Source organism: Gekko japonicus, unplaced genomic scaffold, assembly GCF_001447785.1.
Source record: "Gekko japonicus isolate JY-2015 unplaced genomic scaffold, Gekko_japonicus_V1.1 scaffold721, whole genome shotgun sequence".
In the NCBI taxonomy this organism is placed as follows: domain Eukaryota; kingdom Metazoa; phylum Chordata; class Lepidosauria; order Squamata; family Gekkonidae; genus Gekko; species Gekko japonicus.
This window is the reverse complement of record NW_015169195.1, coordinates 219,893-239,931: the sequence shown is the minus strand read 5'-3', so window position 1 is coordinate 239,931 and position 20,039 is coordinate 219,893. Positions and strand designations below refer to the sequence as shown.

The following is a 20,039-nucleotide window of genomic DNA, read 5'->3' as shown; positions in this document are numbered from 1 at the left end:
TCTCCCCACCCCTGCCTACCTGGGGCCAGGGAGGGCCTTTGTGGGGCTTCCTTGCACTCCTGCCGGCCTTGCAGGTCCACCGCCGGGCCCCTCATGGGGCTCGGCAGTGGAGCTGCAAGGCCGGCGGTGGCGGCCGGGACCGTTGGGGACGGGGTGTGTGGCCTTATGACACACTTCCGGCGATGTCAGGGAGTGTGGCATATGCTAATGAGTTATGCTAATGAGTTCCCCTAGCTCTTTTTCTATGAAACGACCCCTGGTAACATCAGTTATTTTTCCCAACTGTAAAATGTTTTTCTTTTTAATACTACCAGGTAGACTGTTATCAGTTCTATAATACAGAAGGTTCTTATTTACTTCATAAAAAACACACACCACACACCAAAAAACAAAAACTACTGAATTTGGAAGCAAGAGGAACTGAACTTTTCTTTACAGTACAATCCTGCTCAGTTTTAAAACCATAACACCCACATGCAGGAATTTAAAATTATTATTTTTCCATTAATAGAATATTGTAACAGATGTCTCCCTCTCTAATTCTCAGCTCAATAAGATCTCAGTACAGACCATTTAAGTGTCATTTTATCCTAATTTGAATTTAAAGCTTGTCTTGAAAGAGTCACTCATATACTCAATGGATATATTTATGTATATTACACACATGGAATTGCATGAATGTTGGTAATTTCAAGGGAATCTTGATAGAGTGAGCTTAGCTTGGAAGCCATTACACTGGCTATCCCAAGTTTATTTCTGCTCTTATGAGTGTTTAGGATACAAATTACCAAAGCAAGCAGGAAACTTGAAAATCTGTGTGATCATTGCATTTAGAGCCACCTATTTTTTTCCTTTAGAACCATTTATGTTTCTTTTTAAAACTATTATTATGATCTACTTATGAAGCAAGCCATAGAGCATGAATCAAAAAAATCCACAGAATGGGGCTAGAGACAGACAGCTGGGACTTTCAACAATCCTGGGAGAAAGATATGATATACAAAAAACACATCGGGGTTAGAAAAGCCCCCAAGTCACAGAAGCAATGTCTACTACTAAAAAAAAATGTCCCACTGAGACCAAGCATGACTACACTGTAAGATCTTGGCAGCCTTTTTAGGGGTTGCTAAGCAAGCTGCAACCAACATTGCAGAGGATTCCAAGCCTCAGTTAGTGTCAGCACAGCAGAGGTAGGGAGAGACAGACTAAAAGAGGTAGGATGGAGGAAAGGTAAAGCTAGAGTAGGAGGGGGCAAAAAGGAAAAGCTGAAATGCAGAAGTGAAACAGAAAAAAAATAGGAGAGTGAGTGAGGGCAGAGGTTGCCAGGTATGGGGCAGAAAAATGTATGTATTTTATTTCTTTATTTATCATTACATTTATATCCCGCTGCCCCCCACCCCCCACACCATTCAGCAGGCTCAGGGCAGCTAACAGCACATACAAAAATACATTAAAATTCTGTTAAAACTATCAATCAATGTCAAGTCAAGTTTATTAGTACGGTCAAGCGACCAGCCAATATATAACATTACCAGAGGAATAATAATATAAGATAGACTATAAATACATAAAATTCAAATCAATCAATGTAAAATCATACAACTTATATTAAAAGATGGTGAGTCTTCTGATATCGGCTGTCAAATAAACACTGTCCACCGCCTCACGCCCAACTATAAAGCCTCAGTTGGCGGCGCCGTTGGTACTGTCGGTGCCAATAGTGGTACAGTTGTTGACACAGTTGGTAATCAGCTGGTAATCAGGTCAGGGCTAGGGCCAGGGCCATGCGATCGAGGCAGCACCCTACTTAAAAGCCTGGCAGCCCTGCGGCTGTATAAAAGGCCCTGTGGGACTGTTTTGCAGGCCCTGCGGAACTGTCACCAGTGAGGGGCCGTCACAGAGAAGGCCCTGGCGGTCATTATCACCAACCTGGCCTCTTTAGGCCCTGGAAGAACCAGGCGATTTTGGAAACCAAATCTTAGTGTTCGCTGGTGTACACGCAGGGAAAGGCGGTCCCTTAGGTGGGCTTGGAGAGAAGTAAAGGGCAGGAAGAGCTGAAGAAGGAAAGAAGAGAAAGATGTAGATAAATGGGTAAGGAGGGAAGGAAGGTGGAAAGGCTATAGGCTCTGCTGGGGGGAGGAAAGAGAAAAGAAGAAGAGAGGGAATGGGGAAATAAGATATCCCCTTTTGTGTCCTCACGGGTCCTACACATACAGACTACTTATTCAGCAATGACAGCGCTGAAAGATTAATCAAAATTCAATGTCACAATAAAAAACACAGTTAACAACAATTAAACTTAAGAGAAATGTAAACAGTCAGCCAGACTTATTTACTAAGTACTCAGCTCAACACACATTCCCCCCCCCCCCAAGTCTTCCAACCCTTCTGGAAAGTTAAGAAGTAGCTTTCCTCATCTATTAAATTTGGTTGTGATACTGGGAGAGTATCAAGGTTTAAATGGGTATGTATTTAGGACTGAATTTTCTGCTTTTATCCACTCACCTGACATGTTAAAAGCAAAAGTGTTCACCAAAGACTCTTTGCCACTTTACAAAGAACATTTTTAACAGCCATTTTTAATAAAACAAAACTTCTTCAATTGGGTTTTATGCAGGTGAAAACAAATTAGCCTGTTAAAAATAGCTTAGTGCATTTGCCTTTGACTTTTCCAGCAGTTTCCAGTAAGGCAATTCTAAATCCCCTCGTACCTTGTGAAATGCACAGATGTAGCTTTCATCGTATTTTCTTACAACAAACATTGGTGAAAAAATGTAATATGTTGCAAATCTATTAAAACATGTCCATGCATCTATTTGGATGGTAATCAGATCAGAGTTTAAAAAATAATATCTAGACAAATTAATCTTTGTTTCCTGAGTATTAGGTTACAGAGCACATTTTTAAAATCTGGTGCAATACATTATAATGGAAAGGCCTTAATTAGAAAAGAAAATCATTTAATGCAACACTTCAGTCTGGTGAGATTTTGCAGATCCATCCTCTCAATGAAAATCGCCAAGTTATCCCCTCTTATTCCAGCTATTCATATTTCTGCCTTAAGTACTGAATTCATAGCAGATTCCTGTGCTGAAATTGTTTGGTGGCTGGAAATTGTCTGATGTCCAACTTTGCTATTATGTCATGAGGAATGTTGTAAATCTTTGTGAAATTCCTGAGTCAGGTGGCAAGGATACAGTATTTTGTCTGTCCTGGATCTGTTTGGTGGCTATTCTGCACTGAGAAGTCTTGCCTAATTTAAAGATCAGAACACTTCAGAAATAAGACTTCCGGTGGATGGCAGCACACTGAGCAGTCGCATCTCCCAGACCTCCCGGGGATGTGAGCTGCGCACGAACTAGAAGGAGGGGGTACGCAGGCTCATTGCCCCCCAAGAGGCCCGGTGAAGGGCTTCTAGCCAGGGGGCTTTCGAGAGGTCGGCTCTTCGCCAGTGCGATGCTGGGGAATTGAGGCGTCTCTTTGCCCCGATGGTCCCTCCTGCGAGTTTCCATATGGAACTAGTGATGCTGACCGGGACAAGTGCTGGGGTTCGAGCGGTCGAATCAGAGACTAAGCGAGGTCGGAAGACCAATATGAACGTGAGTCGGATTAAAGTGTCTTTAACAATCTAAAAAGAAAGCTCCCCACCCCACAGACCGTGAAGTGAAGTGAGCCGGGGGAGGGGCCCCTCCCATGCGCATGAACTTTTAAGCGGAAAAACAGGGGGGAGCGGAAGTGAAAGCGTTGAAATCTGTTGAGAAAAACTTACCAAGGCGTGTATAAGCATTTGACCGCACATTCAGAGACTTTAGAAACTGCAGCGAAAGTAAACAGTAAACATCGATAAAAGATGGCGGGGAAGAAGACGGAAAAGGAAAAACTTTTAAAACCGAAAGGGGAGAGCCCAAGACCAGAAGGAACCACCGAGCTGGCTAAAATGTTAGCAGAATCTCTGCACCCCCTGCTGGAACAGATGACTAACATCAAGGAACAGTTGTCTACAATGACCAAATGTATCACCACCCAGCAATTACAAGTGAATGAGACTCTTAAAATCACAGAGCAAACAGCTGAGAAGGTGAAAGAAGTTGACGCCACTACCCAAAAGGTGAAGAAAAAGGTATAAAAATTGGAAAAGAAGAAAGTCTCCACAGAAGAACAACTTTTACAGCTGCAAATGGAGAAGGCAAACCTGGTCCTCCGATTCCAGGGTGTCCCGGAATCTAAAGGAGAGAATCTGAAACAAATGTTGAGTGAAGCATTAGCCCCGGTGACAGATTTGACGGCGAAGTACTTGATGAGAGAAATGGATGTGGCCTATAGGTCATATTCCATATATACCGTATATATAAAAAAATCTGCCTGGGGAAATAGTAATGAGCTTCTCGAAGAGACATGTGAGGGATACTATCCTGAGAGCGACGACAGGGACAACCTTGAAAATCGGGGATCTGTAAAGACATCCCAATCGGGGATCTTTAAAGACATCCCAATTGGAATAAGACAAAGGAGAAGGAAATACAATCCTTTTTCTTCAAACAAACACAATTAGTTACCGGTGGTTGCATCCAGAGGGTGTAACCTTCAAACTTCAAGATAAAAAGGAAAAGATTGACTCTGTTTCCAAAGCACGGGACTTTTTGAAAATCGAGATGGGCGAGCAAGAGAAAGGTGATAAAGAGGACAGTAAGTCCAGTGGCAAGCTGGACTCGGGGTCTTCTGGAGGGGCTCTCTGTCAGAGAAGGGGGCAGCGGCTCCTAAAAGTCCTTATAAACTGCAAAGAAGACAGTATAAGAAGAAATGAAGGCTGAAGGACTCTGTATTGTGCCTTTGAAAAGGGTTGATAGTAACGAGATGCTTTGGGGCTTTTCTTTTTAACAGTTACTTTAAGATTCAAAAGTTGTATTAGCAGACCTGACTAAGTTCAAAAAAATTGTTAGCGAGTTTAGAACTGATTTTGTACTTAAGCGTTTTTGAGGATCTCCTCTCTTGGGATTTTAGATAGTAGTGGGTATTCTTTTCTTTATCCCTAATTGTAGTTCCCTTTCCTTATTTTCGTTGTAGATTTGTAGTCTTTAGAAAAATGTAATTTAAAAAATCCCCTTCGGAGGGCCAAAAAAGAACACTTCAGAAATGGTGGTGGTATGGGCAAATTATCTCCTCTTGATTTTTTTTTTTCAGCCTGGTTTCAGCTCTGGCTATAGCTATAGTACTAGCTTGACTGCTCTGGTTGGTGGCCAATCTCCACCTCCAAAGTGATATGAGTAATACCTCTCTGTTAGTTTTGTTAGATGTCTATCATATTTGATACATGGGACCTGCTGATCTCTGAGAACATGGCATTGATACCAAAGGCACAGCACTTAATATGTTGGTTTTTTTAAGTAACCAAATTATGGACTCTGAATCTTCAGGGGTCAGTGTTATGCCTATGTTATTTAACATTATGCAAGACCAATTACTGAGATCATCCAGAGCTTTAGAGTGAATTGCCATAACCAAAGTGCTTGGGAAAACACACTGAAGCTCAATCCTAAAAAGATGAAGATCACATTTGTTGGGAAGTCTTAATTCTTGGAGTTGTACCACCCAGCTCAGACGGCCTTATCTTGAAGAGACCGTTAAGAACTTAAGAATCTTATTAGCTTCAGCCCTTCTGCTAGAAAACCTGATGTGTGAGGCAGTAAAAAGTGGGGGGGGGGAAATCCAGTTAAATTTAGTAAGGAAACAGTCTCACTTTAGGTTCATCTTATTTGGTCACAGTGATGCCAAAACAGGACTACTGTAACACACTCACCATGGATTACCCTTGAAGACAACACCAAAGTTCCAAATAGTCCAGAACATCAGGCAAGACTATTGATTAGGGTCCAGTGCTTTATGTATGTTACCTACAAACTGTTACACTGCCTATTAGCTTCTGTGTTCAATTTAAGGTGTTAACTTTTAAGGTGGTGTTAACTTTTAAAACAGTTCATAACCTGGGACCTTCATATCTGACAGATTGTCTCAGAATTGTGTAAAGGTAAAGGTAAAGGTTCCCTTGCTCGAAAGCCACTCGAATCCGACTCTAGGGTTGTGGTGCTCATCTCCGTTTCAAAGCCGAAGAGCCAGCGCTGTCCGAAGACGGTTCCGTGGTCATGTGGCCGGCATGTCTAAACACCAAGGCACGCGGAACGCTGTTACCTTCCCACCGAAGTGGTCCCTATTTATCTACTTGCAAATTCTTGCTTTCGAACTGCTAGGTTGGCAGGAGCTGGAACTAGAGACGGGAGCTCACTCCGTCATGTGGCACACTCGGGTCTCAAACTGCTGAACTACTGACTTTCCACAGCCTGCAGTTCAGCGTCTTAACCACTTGAGCCACCACAGCTCCTTCAGAATTGTGTAGAACAGTTTAAACATGCTTTTAGTTGCTAATTGGAAAATCAGAGAGACTGTTACAATCAGATAGACTGTTGATAATACAGGTAAGACTTTTGTACCTTCTATGGACGGGGAATTGCAACATACTAAAGTGCAACATACTGCTTTACTTGCTTCTTTTGTTGTGGCCAGCTGAGCACCATGCACACAGCAGCTGACAGCACCAGGCGGGGCTGGCTTAGTGGCCAGTTGGATGCTGTCCAATGCTGCCGAGGAGGCACAGGTGAGCAGGCGGGTGGGCCAAGGCACTCACAGGTGCTCAATGGATCCTTCTCCAATGCACGGCAGGCTGTGGCAAAGCTGGTGCAAAGTGTAGCTGGGCTTTGGTGCCCTGAAGCCGGCAAGTGCCCAACTGGCAAAGAAAGAAAAGGTATTTGCTGACGTGGGCACTGGAGAGAGACACCCAAGGGCCGGGGATACAATTAAAGGGGCAACACAGCCAGCATGGCAAGAGCCAGGCAGGCAGCGAGTGAGGCAGGGAGAGAAGAAGAAAAGGAGAGAGAGCCCTCTGAGCACCCACCTGCTGGCCACCTCCACTCTACACTGTGTAGGGCCCCAAGCCCCCAAGATCCTTACTGCAGGCCACACTGAACAGGCACTTGGCTCCCTCACCTCCCAGGCCAGATGGAGCACCATGCAATGTCTGGCCCAAGCCCAGACCCTGGGAATGGCTACTCACACTGCAACTCACTAGTAAGAAATGGGCTGACGCCTGTTGCATGGGTAGCAGCCCAGTTCCCTGGAGACGCTGAGCCAGCACAAAGGTCCAAGTGAAGGGGAATGCTTTTGCTTTGTTGGCATCAAGTCCAGGCAAGCTGATTCTTGTTGGAACTTGGAAGCTAAGCAGGGCTGACCCTGGCAAGTATTTGGATGGGAGACCACCAAGGAAGTCCAGGGTTGCTACTTCTCTGAACGTCCTTCCATGCCCAAGTACGGGCAGGGGCACACACACACACACATGCACGCAAACAGACAAAAAGAGACTTTTGCCTACTCATGACAGTGAATAATGAACTAGTGACATTCATGTGAACAGTCCTCTCTAGCTGTGGTACATAATGAGCAGGGGACAGGACACTCAGACAGTTCCAACATTCTGCTAATTGTACATCTGTAAAGGGAGACTCAAAATACAGTAGAACTATTCTGCAGCACCCAAAAGTAACAAAGGTATAATCTATTGTCCATTCCAGTATACAAAAAAGTTAAAGGTAGTATATTGGTAAAATAAGAGACTTCACTGTGTCTAATAATGAAATACAGCATCTGTCAACCCATCTCAGAAGGATTTAAAAAACAGAAACACTGACAAATTTGTTTCACAGGATTAGTCACAGACAAACAGGATGGGACTTATGTAATTTTTATGTGACACTGTTGGCAGACAGGCTTGCCTTGTCACCCGTTTTTAGCAACAGTTGATTGAGTTACCACCGGACATCAGCCATACAGAACAGGAAAACTCACACCTTCTTTCACCACTCTGTTAAACTACAAATTCACCCCCCATACACACTGCTGGTCAAACTGAAGGCTACTGCTGTGGTGTTATGACATCAGTATTTATGCTCATCATACTTTTTGCTCTGAAGTCCACAAAAATTTCTTGTAGCTTATTAGCACAGCAGCTGATCCTTCAACAACAACATAGCAGTATAAGTTCATAGGAGAATTTAGTATTTCAGTGGTTCAAGAGGCAACAATTATCTGCCCTGAAAAGAAATTGAGAGCTGAACAGAAGGTACTAAAAGGTATGTGAGCACACAGGTGTGGGCTGGGGGCGGCTGCACTGAGTGAACCCACCTGGGTACAAGTGACAGAGCAGAAAATACAAATAGATGCAAGCTATACTTTTATTCAGTTCTACAGAAATTAAAACCCTGAAAAAGCAACACACAAGGAGCCAGTCACTCACCTGTCTCCTTTATGGCCTCTTTTTTCTAGGCTCAATGACAAGACCTACATTTTAAGACTGGATGAATGGAAGACTTAAATATAAATGGTGTGATCAGAATTATGCTGATAGCCAGTTGCCAGTGCTACACTACTCCCACTGATGAGAGGAACTCTGAAGACTACAAGGCAGCTAGCTGTATAAGTCCTTTAAGTTTGGTGGCATGGGGGACGGATGTTCTATGCATGTTTATGCACACAAACTTATATGGTCCTGGAACCGGCAGCCCAGTAGCCAATTAAATGCATCTTGCACTCAGTTACAACTTAGACCCACTGTTCATTGCCTTGCATACTTTTCCACTACTTCAGTCTTGTCTCTATGCAAAATCTGCCTCCCAACATTATTTGTCAGTTCACTCAACTGATCATCTGTGAAAATTTCACGTTCTTAATGCTAGCAGCTCATTTCCTCCTAATTCGGCTTCAGCCTCCTACCTTGCTTCTATATGCTCCACAGAACTGTGCCACAATTCTCATTAGGTACCCTAAAACCTTTGCAATAAGAGTCAGCTTCAGACCTTTTTCTATCCCTTAAACTTTCTCATTGCAACTATATACTCAGTTACAAGAAGTCCTATAGTGATTACAGATTCATTCTACTTTCTGCATTTGGCTAGCAGATGGAAGGGCATTTTCATTGCTTCACATTTTAAAAATCAGACAGAAGGAAAGGCATCTGTGGTTTCATCACAAATTCTTTTTTCTCAGCTTACAAGCTATGTACTTGTTTCTAGTGTTCATCGATCATACACCACTGCAGAAACCGTACGCTAACCAACAGTTAATAATGAAGTTTTAGTCTACAACCAGTCACCCAATAGAATGAGCCAGCTTGCATAAGTTCAGCAACATTTTATTTAGTATTAAAAGAGCAGTTCGAGACCCAAGTGTGCCGCAAGACAGAGTGAGCTCCCATCTCTAGTTCCAGCTCCTGCCAACCTACAAGTTCGAAAGCAATAAACTGCAAGAAGATAAATAGGTACCACTACAGTGGGAAGGAAACAGCCTTGGTGTTTAGTCATGCCGGCCACATGACCACGAAATGTCTTCGGACAGCGCTGGCTCTTCGGCTTTGAAATGGAGATGAGCACCGCAACCCTAGAGTCAGATTCGACTGGCTTTCGAGCAAGGGAACCTTTATTTTTACCTTACTACTTAGGGGCAAACTAGATGTGTGGGGTTTTGAAGAGCTCGGTCCAGGTTCCCTGCAACCACACAGTAGCTGCAGGGAATGGTGGTTAAAAAATAAAGGACACCCTGTTTGGGCTTGGAGCGTCACTGGGGGAATGCAGAGGAAGGAATAGTGCACAGGTGGGGGAGTTATTTCCCCATTTTTTGCTGCTCCATGTGAATATGGAGAAGCAAAAATGGGAAAATACCTCCCCCCCACACACACTATATCAGTATAGTAAAATGACCTGTGGAAGAAGGCAGGAGGCCCTTCATCTTGCCATGGCATCATTCTGAGCCCTAGTGGGCTCTCTCTTATTATTTTAACAGCCATTTTCCACAGCTGTTGTGTGTCTGCAGACAGGTAACAAATTTTTCCAAAGTTTCACCCTGAAGGATATGCAGCCTGGAAATACATCTAATATTAGATTCAGTTCAAGTGCCCCTTTTTTGCCCCCCTGTTGTGTAGTAGAACCTGGCACCAGACTGTCTTAAATCACACCTGATCTTATGCTCTGGGCAGGCAACTACAACAACAATTCATTGGCAATGTTGTCTACTATATATTGGGCATCTTCATGTGTTGCATCTCTTCACACATCCTGATTTACCATGCAATAACTCCAAAAGTAACCACGTGATCAAAAACCTAGGTGTTCCAAATTCACATTTAGAAGTGTGTACTTCTATTGGACCATTTAAATAAAGTATAGGAACTGACATGTCAAGTCTAGTCAAGTCCAGACTATAAACAGAATTCTTAGATTTAAGCCAAGGTAGTTTAATTGAATTGTAATGGAAACAGACTGACTTCAGACCAAACCATTATCTTAAGCTACAAAATTCTGATCCACAGTGACTCATACTCCATGTTATTTCCATTAAGGAAAAATCAGTAGAACTGCTTACATAATACCTGGTCTAACAATTCACAACCCAGTAAAAAGTTTGTGCATGTGAACTTACTTGCTTTTGCCTTTATATACTGTGGCATATGAACCTTCCCCCAGCTTTTCTAGTTTTTCATAAGAGTCTGCTTTTCCAAACTTGGGACTTGTTGGCTAAGTAGAAAAACAAAAAGGGCAAAATGTTCAGCATTTGCTTATGAATATTGCATTCAACCAACCATAAAGACCAAATGCTATTACCAAAACGAATGAGATTATACTTCAAATATTTAATGCTTGATGGTGTCGTTTACCAAGGGCAATGGCTAATGACATCCATCTAAAAATCACTCAACACTCCAGATGGTCACTGCCTACTGCAACCATATTCCTTTATCAGGGACACATCAGAAAGGCTTAGCTGACAGAAGAATGAAATCAGGATTTGTTGCAGTGTTTCTGTGCAGATGTGAATTTTTAAATGCTGTACCAAGAGTTACACTGATTTTAAAATGACAGTTACACCTACACAAGGCAGAATGACAAATTGACAAATATGGTAACTCATTCTCAGGGCAACCAGAACCTGGCAAGAAACACACTTCTCTTTAAAGAAAGGAAACACAGTAAAGTTTTGAGCACTGACGTACTTTCCTAGAAGAAAAAGGGTTTAGTTCACATCTAGTTGTACACCTGAGACAAGTAAACCAAACTTACCACAGCAATAAAGAAAGCAAATCTGAGGGAAGCCACAGAGAGAGATTGCTGCAGTGCTTTGCTATGCATCTGATTTTCACTTCTGATCTGATTTTTTTGGTATGCTATGGGAAGGGCTATGGCTCTTTGCATACAGAAAATTCTTTGCATGCAGAAGGACCAAGATTTAATCCCCGACAACTTTAGTTAAAGGATCTCAAAGAGGAAGGATAGGGAATGATCTTTCTCTAGCCATGACACTAAACAACAGCTTCTAGTCAGAGAAGACAATACTAGACCTGATGTGCCGATGGCCTGCCTTGGTAGAGGTAACTTTGCATGAGTGTACTGGTCATTTACATAAGAACATAAGAGACGCCAATGTTGGATCAGGCCAAAGGCCCAACCAGTCCAACGCTCTGTGTTACACTTCCTGTGGCAGTGAATTCCAAGTGTTAATCACTCTTTGGGTGAAGAAGTACTTCCTTTTATCCGTTCTAACCCGACCGCTCAGCAATTTCATGGAGTGCCCACGGGTTCTTGTATTGTGAGAAAGGGAGAAAAGTACCTCTTTCTTTACCTGCTCTTTCCCATGCATAATCTTATAAACCTCAATCATGTCACCCCTCAGTCGTCGTTTCTCCAAGCTAAAGAGCCCTAAGCGCTTTAACCTTTCCTCATAGGGAAAGTGTTCCAACCCTTTTATCATTCGAGTTGCCCTTTTCTGCACTTTTTCCAAAGCTATAATATCCTTTTTAAGGTGTGGTGACCAGAATTGCACACAGTATTCCAGATGAGGTCGCACCATTGATTTATATAGCGGCATTATGATATTGGCTGATCTGTTTACAATACCCTTCCTAATAATCCCCAGCATAGCATTGGACTTTTTTATTGCAGTCACACACTGTCTCGACATTTTCAGTGAGTTATCTACTACGACTCCAAGATCTCTCTCTTGGTCAGTCTCTGCCAGTTCGGACCCCGTCAATGTGTATTTATAGTTAGGATTTTTGGCTCCAATGTGCATCACCTTGCACTTGGCCCCATTTGCCATGTTAACGCCCACTCGCCCATCCTTCACAGATCCCTTTGGAGTGCCTCACAATCCTCACTGGTTTTCATTACCCTGAACAACGTCGTATATCATCCGCAAATTTAGCCACTTCACTGCTTACTCCCAACTCCAAATCATTAATGAACAAGTTAAAAAGCAGTGGACCAAGAACTGATCCCTGCGGTACCCCACTGCTTACAACCCTCCACTGAGAAAATTGCCCATTTATACTCACTCTCTGTTTTCTATTAATTAGCCAGTTTTTGATCCATAAACGGACTTGTCCTTATATCCCATGATTTTTGAGCTTACTTTGGAGCCTTTGATGAGGAACTTTATCAAAAGCTTTCTGGAAGTCAAGGTAAACAATATCTATTGGATCCCCCTTGTCCACATGTTTGTTCACCCCCTCAAAGAACATTAACAGGTTAGTGAGACAAGATCTTTCCTTACAGAACCCATGGTGAGTCTGCCTCAATAGGTTTTGTTCATCTATGTGCATAATAATTCTTTCCTTAATAATGGTTTCCACCAATTTACCCGGTATCGACGTCAGACTGACTGGCCTGTAATTTCCCGGATCTCCTCTGGAACCCTTTTAAAAGATGGGAGTGACATTAGCTACCTTCCAGTCCTCAGGAATGGAGGCTGATTTTAAGGAAAGATTACATATTTTTGTCAGTAGATCCACAAGTTCACATTTGAGTTCTTTCAGAACTCTCGGATGTATGCCATCTGGGCCTGGTGATTTATCAGTTTTTAAGTTGTCTATCAGTTTTAGGACCTCCTCTCTCTGCCTTCCCCACCCTCGCATCCTGAAGACAGGATGTGGGAGCTATCATGGGGAATACCACCATAACTTTTAATGTAAGAATGTAAAATCTGACCAAGGGAAGTATTCAGTCTCTCTTTCTTACTACCTGAAAGCTTGACTTTAACTCACTAATCTTTATGGCTTCTATGATTATATATAGTTTCCCAGAACCAGTTATCCCAACAATGCCTTTATACAACTGTCATAAAAGAAGAGTACTCTTATAATGACTCATCTTCTGCCAACTGATACCATCACTATAACTTTGCTTCCTTCCTGCTGCACATTCCTTGTTACATTAAGCAGACTGTTTTTAACTGTTTAAACAGAATACAGCAAACCAGTTCTCCTCTGGATTAGCCCCTGCCAGGTTAATTGCTCCCCACCAGTGTTCCCTCTAAGCTGAGTTAGTGTGAGCTAGCTCACAGTTTTTTAGCCTCTGGCTCACACATTTTTGTCTTAGCTCAGGATGGAAGGATGGCTCCAGAGCAAACTAATTTATGCAGTAGCCAAATGGCTCGCTCACAACTTTAATGCCAATAGCTCACAAAGTAGAACTTTTGCACATGAGATTCCACAGCTTAAAGGGAGTTCATGCCCATCCCTAATTTATACCCCACTTTTCTCACCAGAGGGAACCCAATGTAGCTTATAACTTCATTCTCCTCTTCTCAGTTTTATCTTCACAACCATCACTCAGCAGATCTCAAATCACAGTCTGACACTCTAGCCACTACTTCATGTTGTTGTTCAGTCACACAGTCGAGTCCGACTCTTCGCGACCCCATGGACCACATCATGCCAGGCCCTCCTGTCTTCCGTCGTGCTCCGGAGTTTGCTTAATTTCATGTTCATTGCCTCAATAACACTGTCTAACCATCTCATCCTTTGCCGTCTCCTTCTTCTTTGACCTTCATGCCGGTACACAAATATATCACACTTCTCAGCCTATGTAATTCACAGCCAGAGGATACAGTGATAGCAACATAAATGAATTCATCAAAGGATTGGATGAACTTGCAAAACACATCCAGGATCTAGCATCAGTCCTATAGCCAAAATCACAACTTCCAGTGTCAGAGACTTCCCCTTCCTTTAACCCCAGCTGCAATGAAGTTTCAGTATATGTATATATATATTTTTTTTTTAATTTATATCCCGCACCTCCCCGCCGAGGCAGACCAAATGTGATGGCATTTGGTCACATTAAAGTACCTTTGCCTTTCCAGTTGTAAAGGTAAAGGTTCCCTTGCTCGAAAGCCAGTCGAGTCCAACTCTAGGGTTGCGGTGCTTATCTCCGTTTCAAAGCCGAAGAGCCAGCGCTGTCCAAAGACATTTCCGTGGTCATGTGGCCGGCATGACTAAACACCAAGGCACATGGAACGCTGTTACCTTCCCACCAAAGTGGTACCTATTTATCTACTTGCAATTTCTTGCTTTCGAACTGCTAGGTTGTCAGGAGCTGGAACTAGAGATGGGAGCTCACTCTGTCATGAGGCACTCGGGTCTCGAACTGCTGAACTACTGACCTTCCACAGCCTGCAGTTCAGCATCTTAACCACTTGAGCCACCACAGCTCCTTTTCCAGTTGTACTCTGCCTCTAATTACAGTATAAATACACAGAGTAAACCCCATGCTACCAGATGCTATGGATTACCATGGCAGTTCTGACTTCTGAAAGTTCAGTGGTAACATAAATGCCTACAGTGACTTTCCTTTGCACCCACTTAAACAATAAATGGCATTAACTGAGGCTATAATTAATTACTACCAAGACTGGAAATATTTGGTGTTCAGAACTACCAAAATTCTTAACAATATCAAGGTAACTACTCTGCACCTGACATAATGAAAAGGGGACATTTAAAATTTCCAGACACTTAGAAGCCATGGGAAAAGAAATTTGGGGGAAAACATATGCAAAATTTACTTTCCTATCAAACCTAGACTTATTTTATGGCTTTCACAACATACAAAGTATCAACTATAACAAAGTATCAACTATAACTTTCACAACATACAAAGTATCAACTATAACTTAGCACATAAAATTGTGCTTTTGGGGATATTTGTGAATTTAAAATATAAATACCTGAGGTTTCTTCAAGCAAAATTGCAAAGAGATCCAATAATCAAGAAGGAGCAACAAATTGCTGCACCCTATACTACATGAACATATAAAGCTGCCTTACACTGAACCAGACTATTGTTACATCAAGGTCAGCTCTTCAGAGACTCTTTCGCATCACCTATTACCTGAACGTTTCGTTAAAATTGGAGATGCCAAGGATCTAAAAATGAGGAACTGCTTGACTAAATTTCCTTCCATTGGGTAGCAGTTAAAAGTTTGTCCAGAACTCAGAGGAACACCTTCACACACAACAGGTAGGGAGAAAATGGCAGATACTGACTGCCTTGTGGCAGGAGCCTCTTGCACCTCATGAGGTGCTATTAGTTTTGCGGAAGAGAAGAGGGTCCAACTGATTTTCAGGGACTGCTGCCACAAAAAGGGTGCGTTCAGACGAGCCATTTAAGCTGGCATAAACTGTTCCAGTTGGAACCGGAGCAGTTTGATCCGGAAGAAACGCGATCACAGTCACCTCCTGACTGCGCAACACATTGCTATATGCCCGTTCACACTACCAACGCGCAGCAGTGTGCGTCGGCAGTTTTTTTTTTATTACATTTTGCACATGCGCATAGGCAGCCACCCACAGAGTTGAGATCTTCACACAGGCACAGAACACCCCATCCCGAAAAGCGTGTCCTGAAGCGAAGACTTCCCTTTAAACTTTTACAGCGAAAAGGGCCTCTGTGAGGTCCTGGACTCGTCCGCAGCCTAAAATGAAGCATCGGGGGGGGGGAGTTTTACAAACGCCGGGGCGAAGCTTCGCCCAAGTGCACATCGAGGAGGTTTTTTAAAAAATGGCGGCCAAAAAGCAGAAGCCTTGGGCTTCTGAATGGAAGTGGTTTTACACCGGCAGAGAGAGATCAGACGGGGATAGTGGGCTGGAACCGGTGCACTCAGGATACCACCACTTGGGGACCTAGTAGCAGAATACAACGGTTTAAAGGCTGTTTGTAATGGTTAGGGACAGAAGGCAAATGTTCACCATGTGATCGTCCGTAAGTACACCGATTGCAACTGGCATCTATACCGGCATAAATGCCCATCTGAACGCACCCAAAGAGAGCTGAATGCACATATGCAACACTTTGGTTCCTAATTCCCAATCAAAGCAATAAAAAAAGTCATAATGGCTTGGATTCTGTGGGAGCAAGGGGGGACAATTTGTGCCAGTTCTACCCTCTTGCTGCTCTGGGGGGGTGGCGTGATTTCCACAGCTTGAGGAAATTGTACCAGAGGTAAATTGCCCCCCTTGCACCCATGGAATTCAAGGCAGAATCCAAGCTAGTGCCTAGAAGCAAATATAGATTCATACCACACTGTACAATTTTTACAATGAACAACGACTAATTTTTTTAAAAAGGCAGCAACCAGAAGTCCAACTACTGAAGCAAGAAGGGAAGGGCAGAGATAACCCCATTTTCAGCATTGAATGTGCAATTCTGCTCCCTCTCCAGTGCCTGGGGCAAAGTTGGGGGGGGGAGGGGAGTTTCACTTATGGGATTACACTTACACATTTGTATGTGACATTTATATGCATTATGTTTTCATAAAGCAGAACAGATTGAGAGTGTCATAGTCCAATGCAGGCTCTTAACTAGATATTTTAAGTGTACAGAGATATTATATTTAAATATAATATAATCCACAGCACAACTCAGCATCCTCAAAGCTCTTCTGCACTAGTGTTTTCAAATCTAAAATTGAAAACAGTATGTCTTCAAGAAAACTAATTTCACAGTAATAAAGAGATAATCTGACACTACAGTTCAAATGATTATCCTGTTAGCACCATTCAGACTATTTCTTTTCAGCTGGTTAATCAAGGCATTAAGTATATTGGGTGGTCTCTGTTTTCCTTTGAGACTACCTGTGCAAACCACTGCATATATCACAGTAACTTTGTGATATTTCAAGTGAATGCTTTGAAGACATACTATAATGGATAGGTTTTGTTGGTAGAAGTGCTGTTTGGGTGAGAATGTGAAGGTCCTCTAAGCCTTTGGTTGTTGACCCTTAGCTGGAGACCTCTGGGAGTCTTTGTACAGTAGGGTAGAGACTCAATGAAATGGTGTCCCATAATGTTGCAACATTTTCTGGCTCTGTAACCAGAAAAGGTATCACTGTGTTGCAGAATGCTCTAGGATTTCCCCCCAAATTTTACCATAGAGTTTTGGGGAACCCTAAAGCATCCTATGGCACACTGACATCATTTCCAGTTACACAGCAGGAAATGACAATGCGGTGACACGAGATGCTGGTCTGGCCTCTCTGTTTTCTCCCTACCACTCAGAGGGTGCGTTCAGACGTGCCGTTTCAGCCGGCATAAACTGTACTGGTTGGAACCGATGCAGTTTATGCTGGCTGAAACGCGATCACACTCACCTCCTGTCTGCAGATCCCATCGCTGTATGCCCGTCCACACACAGCGGGCATCAGCGGTTTGTTTGTTTTTTTTTACTCAGTTTGAGCATGCGCATAGGCAGCCATCCATAGAATGGCGATCTTCGCACATGCGCAAAAAACCCTGTATTACATTTAAACTTTAAAGGTAAGGACTTACCTTTAAAGTTTAAAGAGCAAAGTAGCCTCCCTGAGGTCCCGGACGCCTCCAAAACGCTAAACTAAGGCCCTTTTCTTTTTTTAAAAAACAAACGCCAGGGCGAAGCTTCGCCCAAGCGCATATCGCCAACCTTTAAAAAAAAAATGGCCAGCGAAAATAGGAAGCCTCAGGCTTCCGAACGGAAGTGGCTCTGCAACGGTGGAGAGCGAGCAGACGGGGGGTTAAGCGATTACAACCGTTGTACTCAGGATACCACCACTTGGGGACCTAGTGGCAGAGTACAACGGTTAAAGAGCTTTGCAACGGTTAGGGACGGAAGGCAGATGTTCTATGTGTGAACGCCGGTAAGTACACCGATTGCAACCGGCACCTAGACCGTTGCAAACGCCACATCTGAACGGACCCAGAGAGAGACAGAGTGAGCAATGGAGGGAGGAGGCAAGAGTTCCCCTGCCATCAGTGGGCATTTGGCAAACATACTTAAGCTAGTGTGGCTTTTGTATACACAGACATTTCTAAGGAAATTTGAATAGCAGGGCAATCTTAAATAGCCTATTCTTGCAGTTAACATTCTCCTGAATAGTGACCTACAAGTAAATAGAAGCATAAGGAATAAGAATTGCAAAGTACAGAAAATGGAAAAACTGGGAGGTGTGAGGAAGAATGGCAAAGACATTCAACTTTTGGACATGGTTTAGATGCAGCAGCAAACTTGATTATCATTACACAAACACAAAACCTAGGAGAATTCCGTAGGCATGCACATTCCTTCTCCTTCAAAGCAAAGACTTCACTTTCACAATCATAAAAATATAATTTGTCCTCGCAAAACAAAACAAACAACCCTGAGGATCTCCCACACATACCCCAGCTCAGTCACTTACAGTTTATCATTATGCCTTTGGATTTATCTTGTACTAATACAGTCATTTTTAATTAAAGGATTTCATCATCTATGAGCTGATTTCCATGCCAACTAACCAGAAATGTCTTTTGCACAGTCTCTGCAATTTTCTTCTATCCTGACTTAAAAGCGTGTAATTTTTTACCATTTCCTTACAATGTGTATTCCCTCGTCTCAAAGACCACATTCTTGTGGATTTATGTGACAATGAAAAATAAAATGTGGTTTTCATAAATAATAATTTGGCAGATCACCTCTGGGACAACTGTCAGAACACTTATCATAAAAAGCATGACATTTTCATTTATGACTGTTCTTTGAAAATACCGTACCACTCTGAGAAAACTAGCATAATATTTATTCAGAATTTTGGATTTCATAATTTCATAAACCATTATCTGAAACAACATTTCTTCTGTCGTAACGCCCTTTTTGAAAATGGTTCAGCATTATCTTCTTCCTCCCCTACAAGACCCTGAAGACTCAAATCTTTTTAAAAGTCATTTTATGGATAATTCTTAGGTAAAGGAAGCTTATAAAACGTTTTAAATAAATAAAACAAACCCAAAGCTGCAACTTTGACACCAACCTCATTAAATCCCGGGGGGGGGGGGACCTTGCTAATCAGGCTTGTTTGGGGGGAGTGGCCTAAACTGGGTCTTCTCCTCCCTTAAACAGTTTATTTTTCATGATAAACATCTTGCAACACAGAGAACATTCGAAATGGCTCATACAGTACCATTCAAAACTTTGCATAAACTATGCATTACCAGAAGGTATAACTTGAACCATTTTGGATCATGACAGTCTTAACTAAGAAAAAATAACAACAGTAGTTTAAAAAGTTTGGCATCTCAGTGTATTCCTATTAATAAAGCTACACTGCTATTAAAAGCATCTACCCATTTGGAACTTGGTGGGAGATATTTTGAGAGATAAATATGGCATGTCTGGACTTACAGAGCTAGGGCTGGAATGCCGCCTGATTTTTGGAGATTCCTTCCCAGTAGACGAAGTCTTGAAGTTAATGCAGGCATTGTTCTCTGAATGGACCCTCTTCACTTGATTATTTGGCTTCTCAAATGGATCAAAAGTGCTTTGTGTCCTCTGAACCCTGACTTTTTTGTCCTCTGGAATTGTGTCCAGGTGTTTGATCACAGAATCCATTCCTTGGCAGTTCCGTGTAGACATCTTTGTGACACATATCTAAAAGGAGGAAGAAAGCAAAGATTATGCAAGCAGATAATGTTTAATTGCTTTGGGCAAAAATAGGCATTACAGAGGTCATTCAAGGGGTATAGTTCTGTATTTCCATTATACCACTAATACAGAGACTGGAGAGGTGTTTTCAGGAGAGAGTAGACAAGAAGAAGAAAGTACTCCTCCCCATATTCTCTACCTGCAAACATCCACCGTGCTCAATTTTTAAAAAGCTGA

At 42.6% G+C, this 20,039-nt stretch overlaps 1 protein-coding gene across 1 annotated transcript in view; it reads right to left on the bottom strand.

Moving 5' to 3' along the window:
* Window positions 1–19,802, bottom strand: part of CDK14 (cyclin-dependent kinase 14) — a 277,214-nt gene extending 257,412 nt beyond the window's left edge. Inside the window, exons 1-2 of the mRNA XM_015416305.1 lie at window positions 19,563–19,802; window positions 10,519–10,613 (exon numbers count right to left, since the gene is read on the bottom strand). Of these exons, the coding sequence (XP_015271791.1) occupies window positions 10,519–10,613; window positions 19,563–19,793 (326 nt within the window). The 5' untranslated portion in view covers window positions 19,794–19,802. The remainder of the gene's footprint in view (window positions 1–10,518; window positions 10,614–19,562) is intronic.
* Between the last annotated feature and the right edge of the window lie 237 nt (window positions 19,803–20,039).